The following is a 21,887-nucleotide window of genomic DNA, read 5'->3' as shown; positions in this document are numbered from 1 at the left end:
GGAAATCAATAAAAATTTGTTGAAAATCCAACTTTTTTTTTGTAATACTGCCAAACTATTTTTGTTTCACTTGAATTTTATGAGAGTTTGGGTATATATCACCAATTAAAAGACTAAAAATTAAAAATAAAAACTTCTAGTCAATGACTTTGGTGACTTAGCCAAAGAAATCAGGATTTAACCAGAAAGGTGCATGCTGACAATCATCTAAAAGCAATAAATGGCCAGAAATCAAGCACTGGTATTCATAATGTGACTGACCACCATAATATAAGGCTCTCTATGCTGAGCCAGCAATATAAAACCAATGCTATATCAAAACCATACCAGCTCTACAATGTGAGGTTACTATTGAAGGAGAAAATGATGTCCTCCATAAATCATTTCTAGGCATTTAAGGCATGTACTGGTTGCCAAACTTATAAAAATGTATTTAAATTGAAGCAAAGATTTTCATTTAAGCTTAACAAACATCAAAGCATAGGAACATTAACATTATACTTAAACTGTCCTCTAATATTAACCCAAAGACACCAAATTGGTCCATTTACAATAGTGTCATGATAACAACTTAAGTGTGCTAAAAATATGATGCTTTATCAAAAGGTCAAGTGAAACTCGATCATTTATAGGTAAATTTCCTGGTCAGTTACTTTGTCTGGAATACTATAAATTGGCAAAAATTCCTTACAGAGATATTTGCTTTAAAAATCATATAAGAATTGTATAAACACATTTAACATCAAAAGACTAGAAAATCACCCAGAAGGCAGACCTCCACCAAAACATATAATGAACTAATAATCAACCATTAATTAACTAATGGATCATCACCTAAATCTAATCACTTTTAAGTTAGGGCCTGCATTTCAGACCTATCCAGCAAATTGCATCAAAACTGATCCATAACTTTATGAGTTAGTAGGTGACAAAAGGACAGACAAACAAAAGGGAGGTGAAAACATGACCTCCTTGGAGGTTACGAAATAAAATAAAGCAACAACAACAATAATAATAATAATAAAGCAAAATTTTCTGTAAGTTGGTGAAATAGAAAAAAAATGAGTATGGGGCCATTCAGAATAGATGATCTGAGTACTAACTTATCTGCTGACAAAACATGGCTGACCCTACTTCAAAAGCGATGCCGCTAATTCCATGATGGTATCCCTGCCTCCACACGCGCCATTGCTGCAGGGGCCTAGCAATTAAACCTCCGAGCCAAGATTTAATCCATTTAATGGAATTGGGAATTGGCAGCATTGCTTTTGAAGAGTGGTTGGCCATATTTAGTCGGCGGATCAGTTAGTACTCAAATCATTATGAATGGCCCCTATCATTAAATAAAATGCTTTCATGCTTCCATTTTAAATAAAAGATTACATAGAGCCAACTTTTCAACTATTTTGCAAGTTAGCCCAATATAAGTACAAGTAAGAATATGCACATTTGACTGTATCAGCTGCCTCTTTCCATTTTATGAACTGTTACATCAAAAAGAAAATAAAGTTGGCCCTAAAGACACAGATTAGGTTAGCTGACCTACATGTATGTTGAAGAAAATCACTTAACTTGACTGTATATTTCTAATTACCAAACCATTATCTGTAAATTTGCAATTAGCAGTGTGCTAGACAGAAACCTGAAATCATGTGTTGCTCAAGAAGATTAATTGATAGCCACCCAGTTTGACTCAGTCAGGGCCAATGTCTCCACATTAAGCTATGCCTGGTAGTCTCTTCTACAGTGTTTTCTTTTCTTTTTATCATTCATAATAACATTATAAACTGTCAAATGTGAAAATGCCACCTCAAAGTCAGCCAAATTTGTTTATGTAAATGAATTTCAATAAAATATTTGACATTTTATTCTTTTTTTAGGTTATATGACAAAGGCAGTTTACATACGAAACAGGTATGGGAAAAGGGACACATATAGAATAAGCCTGTACATTTGAATGGGAACACTGTGTGGAAGGACTTTTGCATAAGGGGCTGCTCCAGTATTTACCAAAGACACCATCTGGGCTAATAAAGGGTGGGGCATGCAACACATTGTACTGTTCATGTGACACGGAAACAGCAGTAACTGCACAGTGCAACAGAAAGGAAATCATGCCAGTGTCCAACAATTTTTCCTAACTAATTGACATCTTAACCAACTCAAGTAACTTTACCTAATGGACGAAAAACACGTACTAATGAAACACTGAGGCAACCTTCTTGGGTGTGTGGTTCACTGTTTTACTTACTACGGCTGGTGGGAGCTGAGCAGAAATGTTGGTGACTCAAATAACCCAGCTTATTACTGCTAGGATTTTACTTCTGGCATCAACATTTCTGTTGAAAAATGTCTGCAAAAGCCAGGATTTTATAGGTTAGTTGAATTACTTTTTTGTTCAAATGGCATGACAGCATTCAATAGAATTAATCAACATTCAATTCATTACAAATTCTTCAATAATTTTGGCATTGACTTTAATGGTGAAAAATGGAAAACAATCGCTCGTTAAGAATTTTGATTCCCATTTCCATGTTGAGTGAATGATGATTGTGCCATTTTTTGTTAAAAACCAATGTACATAACATATAAATGTAAACATAAATATCTTTAATACTGTTTACAAACTCACTGTTTGTTGTTACATTATTCCCTTTTGTTACAATACTTTTTTAATGAAAGTTTCATTTAAAAAACTAGCTTCACAATAAAATGTCATAAACTGAATAAGAACCTATGCACTGAAAATATGACTAAAAATGAAACTAGCATATAGCAAGTAATTAATCCATTGTCTCCAAATGATACATAATGAGTTTTTAAGTTAATAAAATAATGAGTTAATAAAATTGCTGTGAACTATCACTTTACATATTTTGCGTATTTTATAACCATCCTGTATTTCTAATATCTCCTCAATTTTCTTTTGACTGCAGACCCAAAATATCAACTGAAGAACACCAGTAGCTGTTTCCAAATCAAAGGAATTCCCACAGCCCAGCTCACCTGCCCAGCCTTCTACCTAATCAAGGTGCTCTCCCCCTTTTACGGTATCCCAAGACTACGCAAAAATAACACGTGCTCATACGAATACTACCATTCAGACTCCACCTCCCACTGCACGGAGTCTGCTGAAGTGTCCCAGAATTGTAATGGCAGGCAGAGGTGTGCCTTGCCCGTTAGTAACCCATTCCTTCCCAACTGCCAAGGGTATGCTTGGTACCTTCAGGTGAACTATACATGTATACCAAGTGAGTTCTCTTTTCCTTTTATTTTTTGTCATTGTATGTATAGTCAAATCAACTTTCCAAATATCTTGTATGAAATTTACTTTACAAATGATTTTATTTCATCAAATAACTTCAAAATACATATATCATCAAATAATTGTTATTTTGTTTTGGTGCTATAATACAGTTTCCACTATAATGTATGACAAAGCAAAATATACACATATAAGAAAGAATAAATAGCAACAATTTTGGCTAGTTTCTGTGCTTTGAGTAAATGAATCCCCTTTTTATTCTACAATTTCCATTTCACAGGTCAAGAGGTTTTAGATATATGTAGACAACACTCTATAACAGCGACGCATGGCTTCATAGGGAGTCCAAATTTTCCAAAGAAAAATTACACTTCAAACCTAGACTGTGGTTGCCAAATACAGGCTAGCGCAGGCCGAGTTATATTAAAATATCTATATTTTGAGATTGATGATGACAGAACTGGTGGAGCAAAATGTGAAAGTGACATGATTGATGCAGGAGGTTTACGATACTGTGGCTACTTTAAGCCTAAATACCTGCCATTTGTGATCGAGGTTGATGGGAATCATGACAACATCCGTTTTAGAACCAATGGGGAAAGACATGCCAGAGGATTTTGGATAGAAGTATTATGTAATCATTTAATGTCCATGTATTATATTTAATCAGGGGCAGAAGGAATCCGTCTTTTGGGTGTGGGTCTTTTTATTTTAAAGTTTACATTGACATGCATCTGATTTTTTTTTCTAAAGATGGCCAAAAAATGGAGGATGGATCAAAAAAGATAATTTGGAGGACTGTCAATAAAAAAAATCTCTGGACGTGGCCCTGCTTATTTATTTTATTACATATATATCATGCATATTAATTAATGGATTAATTGTAACACAGCAGGGTCAGTTCTAGTTCCTGTGCACACCACTTATTCATATCTTTTTCTTAGTAATTTTATATTGCAAAGGAAGCATATTTTTTATGTACCATGCAAATGGCTTATATATATACCTCTTTCAATTCCTATAAAATATACCATAAGATAATAATTATAAGCTTTCACAAATACATCAATTTTATCTCCAGACAGATTCAACATTCCAGTGGAGCATTTATCTGAAACTTGTTTCAATGTTCTTCATAAATCCAAAATTTAAATTCTATACTTCAGCATCATCACCAGGCAGTGAGGTCACAATAAGCTGTAAATCATATAAACAGTCAGATATCATACAAGAACAAGAGCTACCCACAGATAAAGAACTGAATAATCTATTCAAAACTGAAGGACCTTCAAAGAGCGGTGAGACAGAACCAGAGATATCAACTGGAACAACTAAATCTGCTGACAAAACAAAAAATATCAGTGGGAGCTCTGAAAGTGCTGAAGATTCCACGACAGCAGAAGAAGAAGGTGGTTCAGTTACAGGATATATTGACAAAAGTAAGTGAAGATTATAATAAAGAAAATATGACATTATAATAATGAAAATGTCAAATTTACATAATCTGTTTATAATTTCTTTTGAAGTGATCATTTGCTGTCCTTCAGAACCTAATCTTCCATTCAAATTGATGAGCCTATAACAGGAGGTCACATTATCATGTGACCCTGTGAGCTGTCCCCTACCCTAATTAATTCAATTTTGGATTCTAGGCATGATATTCATGTCAACAAGCACCATATTTTTTTTAGTCAGATTAAAAAATTCTCACCTTTCAGTTTATATTATTTTTATAAAAAATATGCCTCTTTATCAATATAGATGAATCATTTCAGTAGTTCTTAAAGAAACTATAGTAGTCTCATTTCAGATACTGCCATCCATCTTAATTTTTTTTTTTTTTTTGCATAATGCAGTGTTGAAATAACATGATTCATAATTCTGTAATGTCCTTTAAACTTTGGATTTACTTGCAATTTTTTCTAAAACAGTTTACTTTGATTTCTTCTAGTGCAAATAATAACTGGAGTTGTAGTTGGCTGTTTAATTCTTATAGCTGTTGTCATTGTCATAGTTCTGGTCTTCAGAAGGTAAGTTTCAGGAGTTCAAAGCAGTTTTAAAATGCCCTTATTCTATGCTGTGAGAGAATTATATCTAATTAAATCTAATTATCTAATTAAATAATTTATTTATTTATTTATTTATTTATTTATTTACCACTTAGTAAATCCTGAGGCAGCAAAATTATTATGTACAGACAACAGTTCCTGTTTACAAAAATCCTAAAATTGGAGATGTTTGCACAAATAATTTCATAGTTTTTTCCATTACAGATGATGTTAGTCCTGTGTAACTACATCCAGTGTACAGACTCCTAAGATGTGATACAAGAATGAGGAAATACAACCAAAGATGTGATGAAAGGATCATAAAGAATTTTTTTCTTTTAGTTCTCAAAAGAAAAACAAAAAGTATGCCATATGGAAATAAGTCAGTGACATGAGGGAAATCAAAACCATGCCACTTAAGGCATTAAAAAGATACAAAGGCAGTCTGCATATAGTGTTTTTTTCCAAAGACATTACTGTCATTGACATTCGTATGGTTTTTAAGTGCTATGAACAAATGTCAAAAACATGTTTATACCTCTTTAAAGTAGAAGAGAAATCACAAGGGGAGAAAAAATGATTTAACCAATTAAGATAACTTACCTCCATAATTATTGTTAATTGCTTCTGATAGTGTAAAAGCAAATGAATGCAAAAAAGTGAAAAAATAAAAAAAAACTCACTGTGTATTTATAAGAAAAAAGTTTGAAAAGCAGCATTCTTGCTTGCAAGAACCAAATCTTTAGAACAGTTACACAAAGTCATACTTTTTATATTTGTGTGTTTAAAGTGAGATGATGTAGTACAATTATGTACTGTGTACAAGGCTTATATGTTTGTGCTAATAAATTAACGTAATATTGTTATATTGTTCTACCTTTCAATAACAGCCATCAAGCATCATTGTGATATAATGTGAATACTATAGTTACTTTACAAAGCAGACTAACAAGAGGTTAGACATGGTGAAATTTGTTGACAGAGTTATCAAGATACAAAATGCAATGTATTGAGATGTATGTTTTGACTTTATGTACAGGCAGTTTCTATTCACATGCAGAATTTATCACTTATTTTCTGTCAATAATGCTGTTGCTATTGCCTTGTTGCCAAGGGCCTTTGGTTCATTATACTATCCAAATTACAGAACTCAATAATGGCTCGTTTTAAACCATAAAATCAAGTTTGATATCTAACACAATTGTCAAATTTCTCTAGTGTTTCAATAATTTTAGCCTTCTGGACAATATTTCTTAAAGCTAAAATATGTCACATTGATATGAAACTTTATGTTGTAAATATTATATTAATTTAAACTTCTGCTGGGATGAATTTCACAGATGTTACTGCAAACAGTAATATAAGTGGAATTTTTCAAATGCTTTGATCATCCTGACCAGGTCAACTTTTGTCTCAAAGTATTTTTAATTCTGATTCAGAAAACATTAATATTTATTCTTCAAAAACAAAATGGATGTGATATACCTTGTAAAACTACTAAATCAAATGTTTATGGTCTATGGGGCAGATATGTCATGATACATTTTATTAATATGTTGAAATTGTGGATTATTTTCTTTTGTTCACTTGGTATGGTTGACCACTTCAGTGGCTTTGATGCAATGTTTTCATCATTTCAATCTAAATGGTATTTCTGTCGACATAATAAATGCAATTTGAACAAAGAAATGAAAGACCTATTGTTTTATTTCTCTGAAAATTAAAGCATCATGGTTGTTGCAATTTTCAAACCTAGATCTGAAGAAATTCACTGAATCATACTACATAAAATTACAAAGTAAATTTGAGGTGTTCTTTTTTATCTGTAACAAGGAGACACTTTTTGAAAACAAAGTGCACACAACAAAGTGCAATTCTATTTTCATAATTTCTGAAAAATGCATTTCATATTAAATGTCAAAAAAAAAAAAAAAAAAATTTAATATATATATATATATTAATATAGGCCTAAGATGAACATTTTAACTTGCCAACAAGATTTAGTTTCATTTAAATATATACGTTACATGACCATTTATTCCTCAGAATACTTTGCTGTAATTAATAATAATTGCCAGTGTGTGAACTAAAGGCAATTGTCTTGGAGCAAAGTTATTATAGAAATAATCAATGATTCGGTCCCTGTTTTTTTCTTACTTCAAGGCAAACTATGTCCAAGCTTAAATCTGCTGTAAATACATCATCTTAATGTCAATTCAAAATCCTTTGAACAATTACACTGTCAAATAACTATATATGCCCGAGAAAGAAGTGTGTAGATAGAGTACGAGAGATCTTGCAATCGAACAACATCCCACTCAACCAAGCATTCCAGCTCGCCAGAGACAGAAAACTCTTTCTCCCCTCGACACCCTAAAGGGTATAAGAAGGATGACAAATAAAAAAAAAAAATTCATATATTCATATCTTACATTTCAATGTTATCATACACCTTTCTACCAATATACGGATGATATGTACGTAAGTTACTTTGGTAGATATTAAAATTCATAAACTATAGAATTCCCACATAATTTTTCCCATGATGCTAGAAAATTCAAGATGAAAATATGATGGTGTACGTCACACACTTTGTGCCAGAGAGATACATGTATACATGTTATTGGACCAGCTGGAAAGTCACTGGCCTAAGTGCAGCATGCTTGTTCTGAGTTCAAGCATCCAAGTTACTGCCAATTATATTCTGAGTATTAACAACCTATGTGTCCCTATGTACATATATACACTAAACCAAAAAAAAGGTTCAGAAACATGAAATTGTTTTTCAATATATAAAAATTAAACTTTGCACTGTAGTGGGAAAATCTTGAGTGTATATAAAAACGTAATGAATGGTGAATGCATTATCCATCAATATTTTATTAAATTATTTACCTTAGCTGATACGATTTTATTATTATTTAAAATAACAATGTTTCCAAACTTTTTTGGTCACGTGTATATAGATATCAAACCAGGTGAAATTATAAACACACACAATTAACTGTGGCCAAAAGGAAGTTTCACCATTTTAAAATCTTCATTAAAATCTCTCATTCATGTTGTTTCCTTGTAAAACCATGCTACCTCACATGGTAACAGCTGCAACACGGAAGACACACCCATTCCAACTTCACCTGGCCTCAGAACATCTATTAAACACAGGAAGGGCCAACTTTAAATGGCAACTTTACACAAAAAATATCTTTATTAATCATCAGTTCATAACAATACTGGCAAAGAGGAGGAATAATAAAGATTCTTCTAAGGAGTGCTTTCGTGTTGTCATGTGATATATGGAAGTTCCATTTTTTAGAATGGTGCCCTGAATTGGCATGATGATGAAGTGCAACATGTTACACCGGGACAGCATTGCTGAGGAAAGACAACAAACTGCTGAAAGTCTTCGTGATCTATTTTGTTTTGTTTTGGCAGTATATTCTGGCAAAGGGTTGTAAGTGTTGACCCTTTACATCATGTTTGATTAATCACTGTACAGGTGAACAAGTGTGGATAATTGTGAAGAGAACGAAGTTTCAAACAGTGTTCTTCCTTTAACAGCAATGTAGTTTGGATACGAGATATACTGAGCATCAGTATTCATCAGCCAAAATAAGTAAATTCAAATGTACATGTATTACTACAAAGATGGTGAGAATATTAAAAAATGTTCTGTGCCTCGTGGATATGATGTTTCTTCTATCAATAGGATCCTGGGTTGAAGGTAAGTGTTTTAATATTATGTTTGTTGAGCACTTTGTCCTGATAACTTAATGCATGATTTTACCTTTGAAAATAGCAATATTATCATCAAAAAATGAGGGGCAGCTGTGTATGCACCACTTTCCTGATATGTGCTGGTAAGCAAGACAATATTATACCCTTCATTTTAATTTCTGAATACGGATGAGAAAAATAAGAAAAATATATACTTAAAGCAAAACTCTAAATACAAGCAAAAGTCAAACTGGAACTTTATACAATTTACTAAAAAAGGTAACTTTCATAATCAAATCTTGGGATATCTGATTTGTTTTAATTGATTTTTGTTTGTTTTCTTCCCAGCTGATGACATTCGCTCTGCTTGCTGGGGAGGTGGCGGCATACCCACCATCAGCCCTAGCTGTCCTAGGGGGAAAGTGGTCAACATCAAGAAAGCTGGACTCAGAGTAAGCAGGACTCTCTATGCTGTTCATTTCATCTTAAAATAAAATTTGAAGTCAGTGCTGTACATTTAAATATATTGATGGTTGCTAATTAAAGGATACATGTTGCATCAGGGAAAATATGTGACACTTGCAAATACAGTATTCAATTTCTATGACTACAATCTTACAGTGACCATTTTTTAGCTTCTCATAGCTATGCTTTGTTTTGTTTGTATTGTACAGTTCACATAATCACTTAAATATCATTAAGCCATAATGTCTGCATCAAATATGTTTAACTTGTATTTACCCATTTCAACTACAAAGATAAGTTCATTCTTGTCACGCGATACAAAAAAATAGCGACCTATGAAAACCCTCTCTTGATACATGTACACTGTATTTATATTCATGATTTGAACAAAATGCCCTATCCTGCACAATAAAAATTTCATAATCTTACATTCATTGTATCAGTCAGTTATATCTCAACACTGATAGCACTTTACCCATGCTCATCAAGCCTCATTAATTTTTATGCAAACATTATAAATTAACAAATGTATACATATGATAAAAAGACAAAACTTGTAATATTAGGTAACATCAGGCAATAACAGATCCTGTGGCTATCATGTCAATGACTGTGGTTGCGATTATGACCAAGATGGCTGTCCAAAGCTACCAGCAGATGTCCTCAAGTGCACAGGGCGCAGTAACTGTCGCATCACGGGGATGCTGTATTTTCTCTCCGCCTGCCACCAGTTTAGTGATTACATGTATGTGGAATTTGAGTGTGTGCAAGGTAATTCAAATATCTTTTGTACAATCTTTCATTTTTTTTCTATAAAAATACTTTTAAAATTCTGTAATAAACAATATCATATTCATATTATTTTCTGCAGATTCAAAACTTTTCTTCCTGTTGGAGCCACAAAGAGGATTCGACAGAATTATATGAATTAAAGAATGACACTGTTTACTGGACCATCAGGGCAATTTTCTTCAGTACTTTGGACATTCTCTCCAAGATATGTTTTTGTAAAATGCTCACTAAACAGTAAACAGAAATAATATGCAACTTGTGTTAGAGTTACTTCGTGCTAATGAAACAGACATGGCTAAATATTTTTGTCAGTGAACTTTTCATCCTCTTAGGGCAGGTTCCCAATGAAACTATTGTTCTGTGTAGATTGATTCAAATATGCAGGGACTCTCACTGAATGCAATCAGATTAACTGAATGACACACCTCCTCAAGCAGCTAGGGGTGATTAACTTTCGTGTGCTTTGGGTCGCACTTAAAACGAAGTGAAAAAGCGGAGCACATGATCACATGATGCCATTCAGTCAAACTAATTGCATTAAGCAAGAGTCCCCGTGGAGTTGCATTCATCTACATACAACCATACTTACATTGGGAAAGCCCTCTTAGAGTGACAATTCTGTAAATCATTTGAATCTCTCTGAAAGGAATTTGTCAAGCAGCAGAAATTTAGAAATATCACAACTTTATTTATAGGAAATCTTGTACACGACATCTGTGGCCCAGCAGATCAGGTGAAATCTTCTGGTTACATCAGCTCTCCAAACTACCCTGGACCCTATCCAGACAGAACGTTCTGTCAGTGTGAGTTTGTGCCACCAGAGGGCAGCAGGCTGCTGATAACACGGGTCATGATGAAACTGGAATATAGCAAGGGATGTGAACAAGACCGACTTAGCATCAAAGAAAATGGACGTGAGGAAAACTACTGTGGGAGTTACAGCCCCAAGCAATTCGCCACTTATGGGAAACCATTAACAGTTGCTTTTGACTCTGATTGGTACAAATCATCCAGACAAGAAGGATTCTTGTTGAAATATGAAGGTAATACAGTAAGTTGGATAGTTATAATATTCTTTACAGTGTGACACTTGAAAAAAAAATATGCAAAACTACATGCTTTGGCCATCACACAGGTTCTTTTGTTCAAACTGTGAAAATAAGGACCAGTATAGTTACGCCATTAATCCCTTTTTACAGCGATACATTTTAATTTCCATTTATTTCCATGTGCCTACTCTTGTCCCAACAGAACTTATGTACAATATAATTCTGTTATTAGCCAACATTAATTTAACATAGCTAGCTATAGCCACTTATGATAGCAGGCTCTTCTGTGCCATCTGAATTCCCTGTATTTGTACCGAGAATAGTTTCTCAGCACCTGAGAAAAAAAGGTGTAGACCACGACTGTTATTCCACTAACTTTGTGGCAGTGGACACACACTGAGATTTTTAATGACAATTAAACACTTTTTCTCCTATTCCAGTACATCCTAAGACAGAAACAGTGCATGTGAAATGCCAGAGCCTTCCCAGCACCAGGCCCCAAACTACCACAACCACCACAACTTCTACAACCAGTACAACCACAACTACTACTACTACTACAACAACCACTACTACCACACCAACAACCACGACAACAACAACTACTCCAACTACAACAGTCACCACTAACACTCCAACAACAAAAAAGACAACAACCATACCCATTCCCAGAAGCTACACAAGAAAAACTAAACAACCCCAAAGAACTGATGTGAGACAAATCCATAGGAAGGGGCAAAGAAGGAGACAAAAGAACATAACAGATACAAAATCAGACTTCAATGAGGTCCAAAAGGCAAGTGCCAAATCTTTGACAACAACAACAGAAGCAGTGAAATTCAAGAGCAGGAGTCAGCCTGAGGGTGGTAGAGGTCCTATCCATAAATCTACAAACATAAGAAAAAACCAACTCCTGCAAACAGACAGTACCAGCCCAGTGCAAAATGCTGGAAGGGATGAAAAGCAAGGTGACAAGACCCTGGAAAAAGGTCAGATTTTATAACTTGTACATTGCAATCTCATTTGTCTTTTTTTTTAATTAAGGCCCTAGATGCCCCAACTGCCTAGTTTCAGATATCACATAAAGTAATAAATAACAGTTACCTTAATTAATGATAAATAATAATAAATAAATAAATAAATAAATAAATAAATAAATAAATAATGAGAGAAACTATGACCTGGTAAAATAACCTTCATCCATTAAATCTACTGGTCAGTGTTTCTACAGATAAAAACTTATCGGTGTACGATTTTAGCAACACCATTTTAAACTAATCTTTTTAAAAAATAATAACAAAAATCAGCATTTTTACAATATCTCTTTTGGAAGATTTCCAGTTTCCACTAGTGCAAAGATACATATCATAATGTGCAATAAGTTGTATTTAAATTAAATTTTTTCAGACAAAGAAGAAAATTCTTCAAAGTATGGGGATGCCAATGATTCTCTCACGGGTGAGACATGATAATTTGCACATAACTACCCATAATACACCCACTTTTAATCATAAGCTGGACAGAAACTAAAAAAATTATTAACAAAGAAGACAAAGCAGTTCCCCAAATTTGCAACAACATCATGCTCATTGTATCTATAAGGTCATGTTTAATATATTTACACATCTGAGAAGGGTACATGTCCCTTTGACAGTGTATAGTTTTTTACACATAGTGACTCAGCTTGTGGCATGATCTACTTTAAAATGTGCTTCACAAAATAGCTATATTTTTTCCCTTTTGTTTCAGTGACTATTATTGCAGCATCAGTAATTGGTAGCATTCTCTTGATTGTTGTGGTGGGCATTTTAGTGAGAATGTGAGTATCAAGTACTGCATCATTTATAGTATCATCATTAACTAAATTTGCTTAAATATTGATGTAATATGCATGGGATAAAAAAATCATTAGAAATTACAGAATTTGACCTTTATTTTAAAATAAAAAAAAAATAAAACAATAAAATTTAGAACAAACTGTTGAATAGTAAACACTCCTTTACAAAATAAATAAAAGCCAGCTCTATATTAATCACATTCATGGTTTGTTCTTCCTAGTCTGCGGACTCGTACCAATCCTCAGCAAGAACTGATGAGGAGGCACAGAAAGGAATGCGTGCTAAGGCATGGACACAGAGGATGCCCCCACTGAGAAAAGTTTCTTATCAAAGGTTCTTTGCTGTTAAACCACAAGAAAACAGCATCTTATCACAACGAAGGAACTTTAAAGAAGACAATTTTGAATAATTAGAAATAATTCACGATACAAAAAAGATGAAAATGTTGAAGAAATGAAAGATGTTGACATGTCAAAATCTATATATATTATTAACATGACATTTATAGCTAATCCCCTATACATTTTTTCCTTAATATGTAGTTTTTATTGGTACTTACGTTGTATAGTAGAACAAAGAATAACTGAAAATGGTAATAATTTGCCAGCGAAATATTCAGGCATCACACAACAAAGGTACACTGTAAATGAGGCAAGGTGGGTTTGAGAATGTCATCATGGCGAGAGGGATTAACAAGTCATCATCAAGACTGAGGTAATACCCTGTTCACCTTCACCTGAACAGGTAATTCAGTTGTGACCAAGTCTGTCAGAATGAACGGACAAAACATTAAATAGGTAAATCAAATATCTAGATCTATCATAAATGAAAACTTTTTGACTATCAAATCTGAGATCCAATAAACTATTTTCAAATATGAGTTTTCTTGCAAACAAAGATCAAACTTTAACTGGACAGTATTTGAAAGAACCAAAACTAAGAAAAAAAATAGAACCAATATCAAAAATTTTCATACAGAAGCATTATCAAACTTGAGAAGGATCAATAACACATTACACCTTCAAATATTTCCTTTCAACATAATAATACAATACAAAGTCACATAATGTATATCTACATGTATATGTAATACTATATACATAACTAGGTAAGATAGCACAACCATGGAATCACTCTTAGAAAGAAACACCATAGTCAGTCTCATTAATTGGTTTAAGTTTTTAGGCTAATCTAAAACTAAATATATGAACAATGAAAAAATACTAATGCCATGACAGTTAATATTACATTTGGTCAAAGGCACCAGTTTAAAAATGAAAAAAGTTTCAGCAGCCCTTTAAAATCTTTGTTAAATATAATAACTTAGGCTTTTAAGATTCTAACCAGGATTAGCCAAAGATCATTTTGACTCAAGTTCTTTCATGAAGCGAGATCCCAATTTTCATTTTAGCCTGCACTAATGAACTGAAAAAAGTTGCTGTCAATGGACAACACTGTTGTAGGCTGATAAGAAAGCTTCCTCTTTAAAGTATTTTTAAGTCATAACACAGTCATTATAACTGCATCACCCAAAATTCTGACTATTACCTCTGTAAATTACATGGTACATGTCAAATAAATCATACAAAAAGCAATGTTATTATTGTTGAATTTCTTACTCAATTCTCAAAGGGGAATAAAATCTCTAGGTTTTAGAAACATGAACCAATCAATAAGAAGATGGCATCAACCATAAGACAAGCAGCTTTAGTGAATTTCCATGGCCATAAAACAATTTTAACAAAATTCTGGAGCAAATATATTATACTATTGTCACATAAAAATTTGTTCTGCTTATTTTCTGCTGGTGATGCTTACATTCTTAATACTGTATCTCCAACACCGTGAACAGAAAATCCACCAATGCCAGTTCTGGCCCATTTATCAGTAAATGTTACTAATCCTGTATGCTTTTCATATCTAGATAATGATTATCAACTGCACATAGACAATCCATACATTTTATATATATAATAAAATAATCAAATGTACTATTTTCATGAAGAATAGTATTTTAACACATATAATTGTGCTAGAGAAGATGGGGTAAAAATTCAGCAAAATGGGACTGATTGCGATTATGATAGATAAGATTAAGAGAGATTTATATGCACTAAAATTAAGATGCAACTGGAGAAAGAAAAAAATCTCTTAAAGATAGGTTTATTGTGTTAAATTATGCCAACTTTTGAACTTGGACCTGGACTTTACCAAAAAGATCCTCCCAGCAAATACAATTGTACAATTTGGAAATTGAAAGGACAACAATACCTAAGTATATGGAACGTACCAGAAAATAAAAACCAATACAAAAAATAGAAAATTGTACAGGCTTTTGTAAAAATAAATAATCTTTTTTCAAACTCTCAGCCTTATGTGAACCTATTTACAACAAGGGATATTACATGTAAATTGAATTTCAAGTAAACAAAGTTTTCCTTTTGCAGCCATAAAAGTGTAATAGCTTTTGGAAAAATTTGATCAAGTTGATTTTGTAACTTGGTCTGCTTTATTTTCAAGCAAAAAATACCATCAAATTAAATGCAAAACAAAAATACAGCATCAATACATTTGCATTTACAAAAAGTTATCACAAGCAACTCTGAAAAGTTTCAAATTATATCCAGTACAGGAGAAATATAAGCAGAGCATCAATAGAAACCAAAGATACCACAAGAATGGTCAACAATGTCAAAAATGCTATCTTCATGTAACTGACATTTTGATGTATGCTGAACATGTTAAGATGAAGTTACATCATATCTTAGTACATGTGTGTTTTTGCATTTGCCTCAGGTGTACAGCTGCACTACTTCGTCACCATGATGTGCTTCACACAGCCTTGCTGACCAAGCCGCTGTTATGTAACTGACAGCTCCTTTTTTTTCTCTATAACTGCAGTTCAGTTCTTTTTTATTGCTTCTTACATTAACTTCCACATCATCATCATGTTGTTTCAGTTCCTCAAAATCTGGGACGTTTCTTATATACAGCTGTAGCTGCATGTGTTAACTTTCCCATCTGAGCAAAGCAAGTAAAAAGTTGTTAGATTTGGAAGTCGTGTTACCCATTTGCCTGACAGTTGACTGATATTACAACAACATGTCTGTGACACAGATGGCTGTGCACATTTTTCAAGAATCTGTCAACATTTTTCAAATATCAGAAATTTTTGTGTCTTACAATACGCCATTAAGACATATCACAAGTGAGGTTTTCCATTTAAATACAACAACTTATTTAACAACAAAAACTCCAAATTAACAAAGTAAATAAAACAGACACGTGGATAAAAATGCAGTGACTATAAACAACCTCGTCTATATCCATGATCAATGGCACATTAAACTTTCTTGATTGAGCACTGCCATCAGCCTGGTGCCATATGTTACATACAACTGTTCCATCGCTACATTTCGTTCCCACCACACCCTTCCTGGCGAAGACAGTCCACAATGCTGGCATTTTCATCACAGCATAATGCAGTCCATAGGAGTACTATCTCAGCTGTATAGATACCGCTGTACCCCTTGATGGGGCCAACAATTAGGCCCAATTATTAATTTTTATCTCAAGGCACAGGGCAGGCAGAAACTGACCAGGATCTGGAAGCTTGGGGAGGGACTGACCAGAATGGACAACTGGACAGGGAATAGATGGAAAATACTAATATTTACCATGTCTGCAATGGGAGTACTGAGCATAGGTGGACACTATAGTAAGTATTAAGGCTTCTTAAGACATTTCTTGAAATTTTAGCAGTTTTGAAAAAGTTACTTGAAAAACAACCAAAAGATGGTAAAAAAGAAGTCAACAGATTTAAATGAAATTTAATTGCTGTATGAGTGCATTGTAAGCATTTAACTCTGTAAACAAGTTAAGTTTGTTCCAAACAAAAAGGGAAAATGTAAAATTTGGTAATAATGAGGAAAAAGAGAATATTAAAAATTGTGGTGATCAGCGTTTGCTTTACATAATGACGTGGAAAATTACTAGCAATAGTGCATCTGACCAAGGTCAATTCTAAATACTTTTGGATGGCAGTTAGTTTGAAAGTGTCTATAATAAGGGAACCACAGATGTTCTGTCAAGAGCAGTAAATGATAGGGAAGACACTTCAAGACTGTAAACCTAACTTACAAAGGCATGATTTAACATGAAATTAATTCAATCATATATCTAAGAATTATTGGCTATTTTCAATTTTTTTTTACTAAAAAATTTATGTAAAACTTATGTTGTCGTGTAAGCTTTTTTTTCCTTCTTGGTTAAGAAATAGGTTAGTGCACTTAATTCTTTAAATGGTATAGGACTGCAAACATTGCTCATTTAGAATTTAGCCGAAATCAACTGCATCACACTTCTTTTGTTAAAAGAACTCCATGAAGCCAGTCGCTGTTTCAATTCCTACGGAGTACCAAAGATAGACCTGAGCAAGTGCAGTCAACTAGACATGATCATGATCACCAAAGCCATACAAGGCATCAGTCGCCAGCCTAACCAGTGTGAATACCAGGAGGGGGACTGCACTGATGTCATTTCCACAGACACAGATGCCAAGCTCCAGGAATGCGTCGGAAAGAGCACATGTTCTACAACTGTGACAGTGTCATGGATGCAATGGTGTAGTGCATACAGTACATATAACTATGTACAGTATGGCTGTATACCAGGTAAACCAGGGCCAGTTTCAGAAAAGCAAAAGTTGGTCTTTTATCTTTTGAATGAATGAGTGAGTGAATGAATAAATCAATCAATATATACATGTGATATGAAGTTGACATCAGGAATTAAAAGAAAGCTATTGAAAACATGATCGTAATATGTAGTTTCTAGAATATTCTGTAGAATTACCCCTCCCCCAACATATGCCACAGACATGTATTAAGTCCTGAAACTCTACAGTACCTTTAGTACAAATAACTTCTCAAATAATAAGTCACTCATCCTTAATGCCAAACACTGTAACGCAAAATTTAAAAGGAACAACAATTACATGATAAAGGAGTTCTTCAAAGATTTTTTTTCTTTTCAGTTAAAGACACCCTGGACATGTGTATCCGTGGTGGAGTTCACAGCACACTGACAGGCTTCATCAAATCACCAAACTACCCAAACAACTATGGCCCAGTGACAGACTGTACGTGTAATATTACCACAAAGCCAGATGCGAAACTTCTCTTGACTTTTGTCGATGCCCTAATAGAATGGAGTAAGGATTGTCAAAGGGATTTTATACGTATATATGATGGTCACCACAACATAGTGCGATGCGGCAGTTTGCACAGGAACTTCAACTACACAACCAAATTTGGTTCCGTTCTGGTGCGATTTGTGGCAGATGGACAGCAAGAAGGGAAAGGATTTTGGATGAATTTCAAGTGTGAGTTTGTCTTGAAAATTGAAAAAAAAAATCATTTAAGTAAACATTTGATGATCAAAACCAACGTTAGTCCAATGACAAGAAAGCAGCAAATTAAATTCTATTATGTGAAGATGTTAGATGTTCAGAAGAAAAAGCACATCCTTAATCAGGACAAATACCTGGAAACAACATTTCGCAAGCTTCATAACACTTGTTCAAATACAAATACACAATACATTTCAAACTTTTGATTCCTAGAAACTTGATATATAATCATGTACAAAATATGTTTATATTTAAAGCAAAAAATCCTCATTTGAGTCTGGATTTAAGAGTTGTTTCTTATGCATTAGTCTCATAGTTTTGCTATATCCGATGTCCATTCATATTACGCACATAGTTTCTTGAATTTTGCTTCACACATGTACCTGTATAAATTCACAGTTATTTATCTTCCTAGCCCCCCAACCTGTGACTGTGCAGTGCAGCCCTACAAACTATATCCCCACCACTGAACCTCCCTCAACAACAACTACAGTCAAGATGAATACGGAGGAAGAAAATAAAAATACAGAGAAGTTGGCAGAGATGGAAAATACACACACACTGCCAGGTAAAAGTTCTATTCTCAGGTTAGAAAAATATTCTAAAAATTTGGGGCTTTCTCTTATGAGTTTCACATATATAAAAAAAAATCTGACATCCCCTTTTGCGTGTCCATCTTTCATGTGGCATAATCTGGGAGCAAGTTGATGGGTTGTATTGGGAACTGTCCTGATTTCAATTGCATAATCTTCACTAACAAACTATTAAAGGACCTATATAATCATTATTTCAGATGCAAATAATGAACCCTCTATAGGTATGTATAGTATGCTATGAATTGAACAAAAAAAGAGCTATTCAAAGCATGGTGAAATAAGATTTTCATTGTTTCTTTTGTAGTAATGGTAAAAAAGTAAATTATTTCTGGTTTGGGTAGTAATGTCTTGCAGGATTGAAATTATAATAAAAAAGAAATTTACTTGTTTTGTTACCATATAAGCCAAGTTGTACTCATTCATCATAATTTCTTAAGATGTGTATATTTATGGAGATTGAGTACACATATATCTCACAACATATCTAAGACTAACAGAACTTATAGATCCAATAAATAAGGGAAAAAAAAACAGTGAATGACTTTGCTTGTTCATAAAAGGAACAAAAAGCAAATAATCTTAAATTATAACAAATTAAACCTGCAAATTATGTTTACAATTTTTTCTTTTTTCTAGCTGGGATTATTATAGCATGTGTCATATCTCTGGCCTTCTTAGTTGTTCTTACAGTTCTACTCATCAGATTCAAAAGGTGAGGGAATATCATGTCATTGTATAAACCATAATAACAATTGTAGTAGATGGTATGTATATTAAAGGAACAAACCTACACATATTATTATTCAGGGTAATTCACCTACATGTCATTGTATAAACCATAATAACAATTGTAGTAGATGGTATGTATATTAAAGGAACAAACCTACACATATTATTATTCAGGGTAATTCACCTGAAACTTGCCCTATTGTAATGCGTGTAAACTAAAAATATTCAAGTTCAGACATATCTGCCAAAATAGTAAAAGTATCCAATTATATTTCAAAACCATGCAGTTATGCCATGCACAGTATCATGATTTTTACATAGTATGAGCAACAACTTGAATTCAATTAAATATTCCTTCAAATTCTAGGAAGCGTCACAAGGAGAAAATATCAAAAAGCCCGTCTTCTGAATCTAATAGCAGTCAGGTTCCAGGAAGGATTAGGGGCAGTCAACACAGTCGCCCTCTACCTGATCCTCCGGTGTCACCGACAAGTAGTGACAAGAATGGAACGTTTGAGAAAATAGAAGAAAAGTCTGAAAAAAGCACAAACTGTACAGAAGATGTGAAGCAGGATTCACAAGAAGACAGTGGTATCAAGGAAAATCCCATTTAAGCAAGATGACAAATAGAAGCTTCACAGTTTTGAACAGAGAGCTTTTGAATTTAATTTCCATGTTAAATCTTGATTATTTTTTGACCAATACATGATCAAACTAATATTTTAGAAATGGCAATGCAGTGCATTTCACCAACAAGACTCTAACCCTTGATTTCAACACTGATCAGATTTTGAGCCATCAACCCAATGCCAACATCATCATGCCAATTATGACTGTCAACCACCCCCACACTATTCTCATGAACAGTAACCTTAAGCTTTAAATTTGGTTATGATATTATTTTATACTGATCCACATTTGTATCACACATGACGAAAAAATACATTTTAACCTTGACTTCTAATCCAGAAATGATTGTTCCTGTGGGATTATTACCGAAGGAACAGGAGGACTTTATAATATAACCCTAACCACAGGGGTCAAGGCTAAATGTACCACTTACATGTGCATATATGTGCACTTTCTACATATCTACAAGTCTTTAGTAAACAACAAAGTTCAAGTGCTTCCAATAAACTTAACAACCTTCTATCAACACAAACTATTATTTTTAGCTACTACTATATTTAATTTACAGCATCCTTTCATTGAATCAGATATCTATCTGCCAACGATGTAGTGGTTTGCTGTACATGACACGTATTCTTAAATTTAAACAAATATTTCAACAGAGAGAACGTTTTCTTCTTTGTGTACATGTATATATCCATAACTGCCACTGTACTTACCTTACATTTTGTTTATTCAATTGTCTTTCACTTTTATTCAGTTTATTTATATTATTATTGTTTAATGTAAATTAATGCTATTACAACAGTACACATGTAAGAGAGACCTCGCAATTCAATATTACAAAAATTAAATAATCACATATAACAGAAATGGCATGATCATCCTTGTGTTTCCCTTTATTACCAGGAATAATGGAAGTAGGATGTTGAAAAAACAAAAACAAACAATAAAAAACTTAAATGCAATTTTAAGTATATGAAGTATAAATTAATATGATGCATAGAACAATTGTATGAACACAATGCTTATGGAAACTGTAAAACAGCATTATAAGTTGATGATAAATTGATGATATGTGATATGTTTTGTAATAGTTTTGTAAAATAAAGGTGGTGGAAAACAGCCATATCATCTCTTGTAGAGCTATTTTTTCAATCTTTAAATAAGGTGCTGTAGAATCAAATACAATATAATGCTTTTATTTATTGGTATGGTAGTAGATAGCAAATAAAGAATTCAACTAGATATCAAATATCAAAGGTCATTAAATCAGATTCTTGACTAAGAATTTTCACAACTGGTATCTACTGTAAATACCAAAGTAACGTCTTTCCTGCACTTTGAT

At 33.3% G+C, this 21,887-nt stretch overlaps 4 protein-coding genes across 4 annotated transcripts in view; 3 read left to right on the top strand and 1 right to left on the bottom strand.

Moving 5' to 3' along the window:
- Positions 1-21,887, bottom strand: part of LOC106162196 (activating signal cointegrator 1 complex subunit 3) — a 158,561-nt gene that overhangs the window by 67,331 nt on the left and 69,343 nt on the right. The gene's annotated exons all lie outside the window — the stretch shown is intronic.
- LOC147764317 (uncharacterized) lies at positions 1,899-6,826 on the top strand. The gene is made up of 6 exons (XM_087001427.1): positions 1,899-2,376; positions 2,937-3,251; positions 3,546-3,899; positions 4,432-4,704; positions 5,217-5,295; positions 5,539-6,826. Exons 1-6 carry the CDS (start codon positions 2,277-2,279, stop codon positions 5,540-5,542), a joined length of 1,125 nt encoding a protein of 374 aa, XP_086857553.1. The 5' UTR covers positions 1,899-2,276; the 3' UTR covers positions 5,543-6,826.
- LOC106180138 (uncharacterized) lies at positions 8,962-14,679 on the top strand. The gene is made up of 8 exons (XM_013564032.2): positions 8,962-9,037; positions 9,379-9,482; positions 10,062-10,266; positions 10,983-11,330; positions 11,777-12,325; positions 12,744-12,794; positions 13,086-13,155; positions 13,395-14,679. The coding sequence occupies exons 1-8, from the start codon at positions 8,962-8,964 to the stop codon at positions 13,486-13,488; spliced, it is 1,497 nt and encodes a 498-aa protein (XP_013419486.2). The 3' UTR covers positions 13,489-14,679.
- LOC106180136 (uncharacterized) lies at positions 17,549-21,651 on the top strand. Its single transcript, XM_013564031.2, has 6 exons — positions 17,549-17,847; positions 18,210-18,557; positions 19,000-19,152; positions 19,378-19,401; positions 19,817-19,892; positions 20,277-21,651. Exons 1-6 carry the CDS (start codon positions 17,628-17,630, stop codon positions 20,521-20,523), a joined length of 1,068 nt encoding a protein of 355 aa, XP_013419485.2. The 5' UTR covers positions 17,549-17,627; the 3' UTR covers positions 20,524-21,651.

Source organism: Lingula anatina, chromosome 1, assembly GCF_051362555.1.
Source record: "Lingula anatina isolate TDL-2025a chromosome 1, LinAna3.0, whole genome shotgun sequence".
Taxonomy (NCBI): Eukaryota; Metazoa; Brachiopoda; class Lingulata; order Lingulida; family Lingulidae; genus Lingula; species Lingula anatina.
This window is presented reverse-complemented; position numbering and strand designations above follow the sequence as displayed.

Excerpts from the sequence above, each read along its gene's own strand:
- LOC106180136 (XM_013564031.2), top strand. The coding sequence starts at position 17,628 with ATGATCATGATCACCAAAGCCATACAAGGCATCAGTCGCCAGCCTAAC. Across the intron at positions 18,558-18,999 it reads ATTTTGGATGAATTTCAAGT|CCCCCCAACCTGTGACTGTG; the intron begins GTGAGTTTGTCT and ends TTATCTTCCTAG. Across the intron at positions 19,153-19,377 it reads AAATACACACACACTGCCAG|ATGCAAATAATGAACCCTCT; the intron begins GTAAAAGTTCTA and ends TCATTATTTCAG.
- LOC147764317 (XM_087001427.1), top strand. The coding sequence starts at position 2,277 with ATGTTGGTGACTCAAATAACCCAGCTTATTACTGCTAGGATTTTACTT. Across the intron at positions 2,377-2,936 it reads CAAAAGCCAGGATTTTATAG|ACCCAAAATATCAACTGAAG; the intron begins GTTAGTTGAATT and ends TTTTGACTGCAG. Across the intron at positions 3,252-3,545 it reads GAACTATACATGTATACCAA|GTCAAGAGGTTTTAGATATA; the intron begins GTGAGTTCTCTT and ends TCCATTTCACAG.
- LOC106180138 (XM_013564032.2), top strand. The coding sequence starts at position 8,962 with ATGGTGAGAATATTAAAAAATGTTCTGTGCCTCGTGGATATGATGTTT. Across the intron at positions 9,483-10,061 it reads TCAAGAAAGCTGGACTCAGA|GTAACATCAGGCAATAACAG; the intron begins GTAAGCAGGACT and ends TTGTAATATTAG. Across the intron at positions 12,326-12,743 it reads TGACAAGACCCTGGAAAAAG|ACAAAGAAGAAAATTCTTCA; the intron begins GTCAGATTTTAT and ends AAATTTTTTCAG.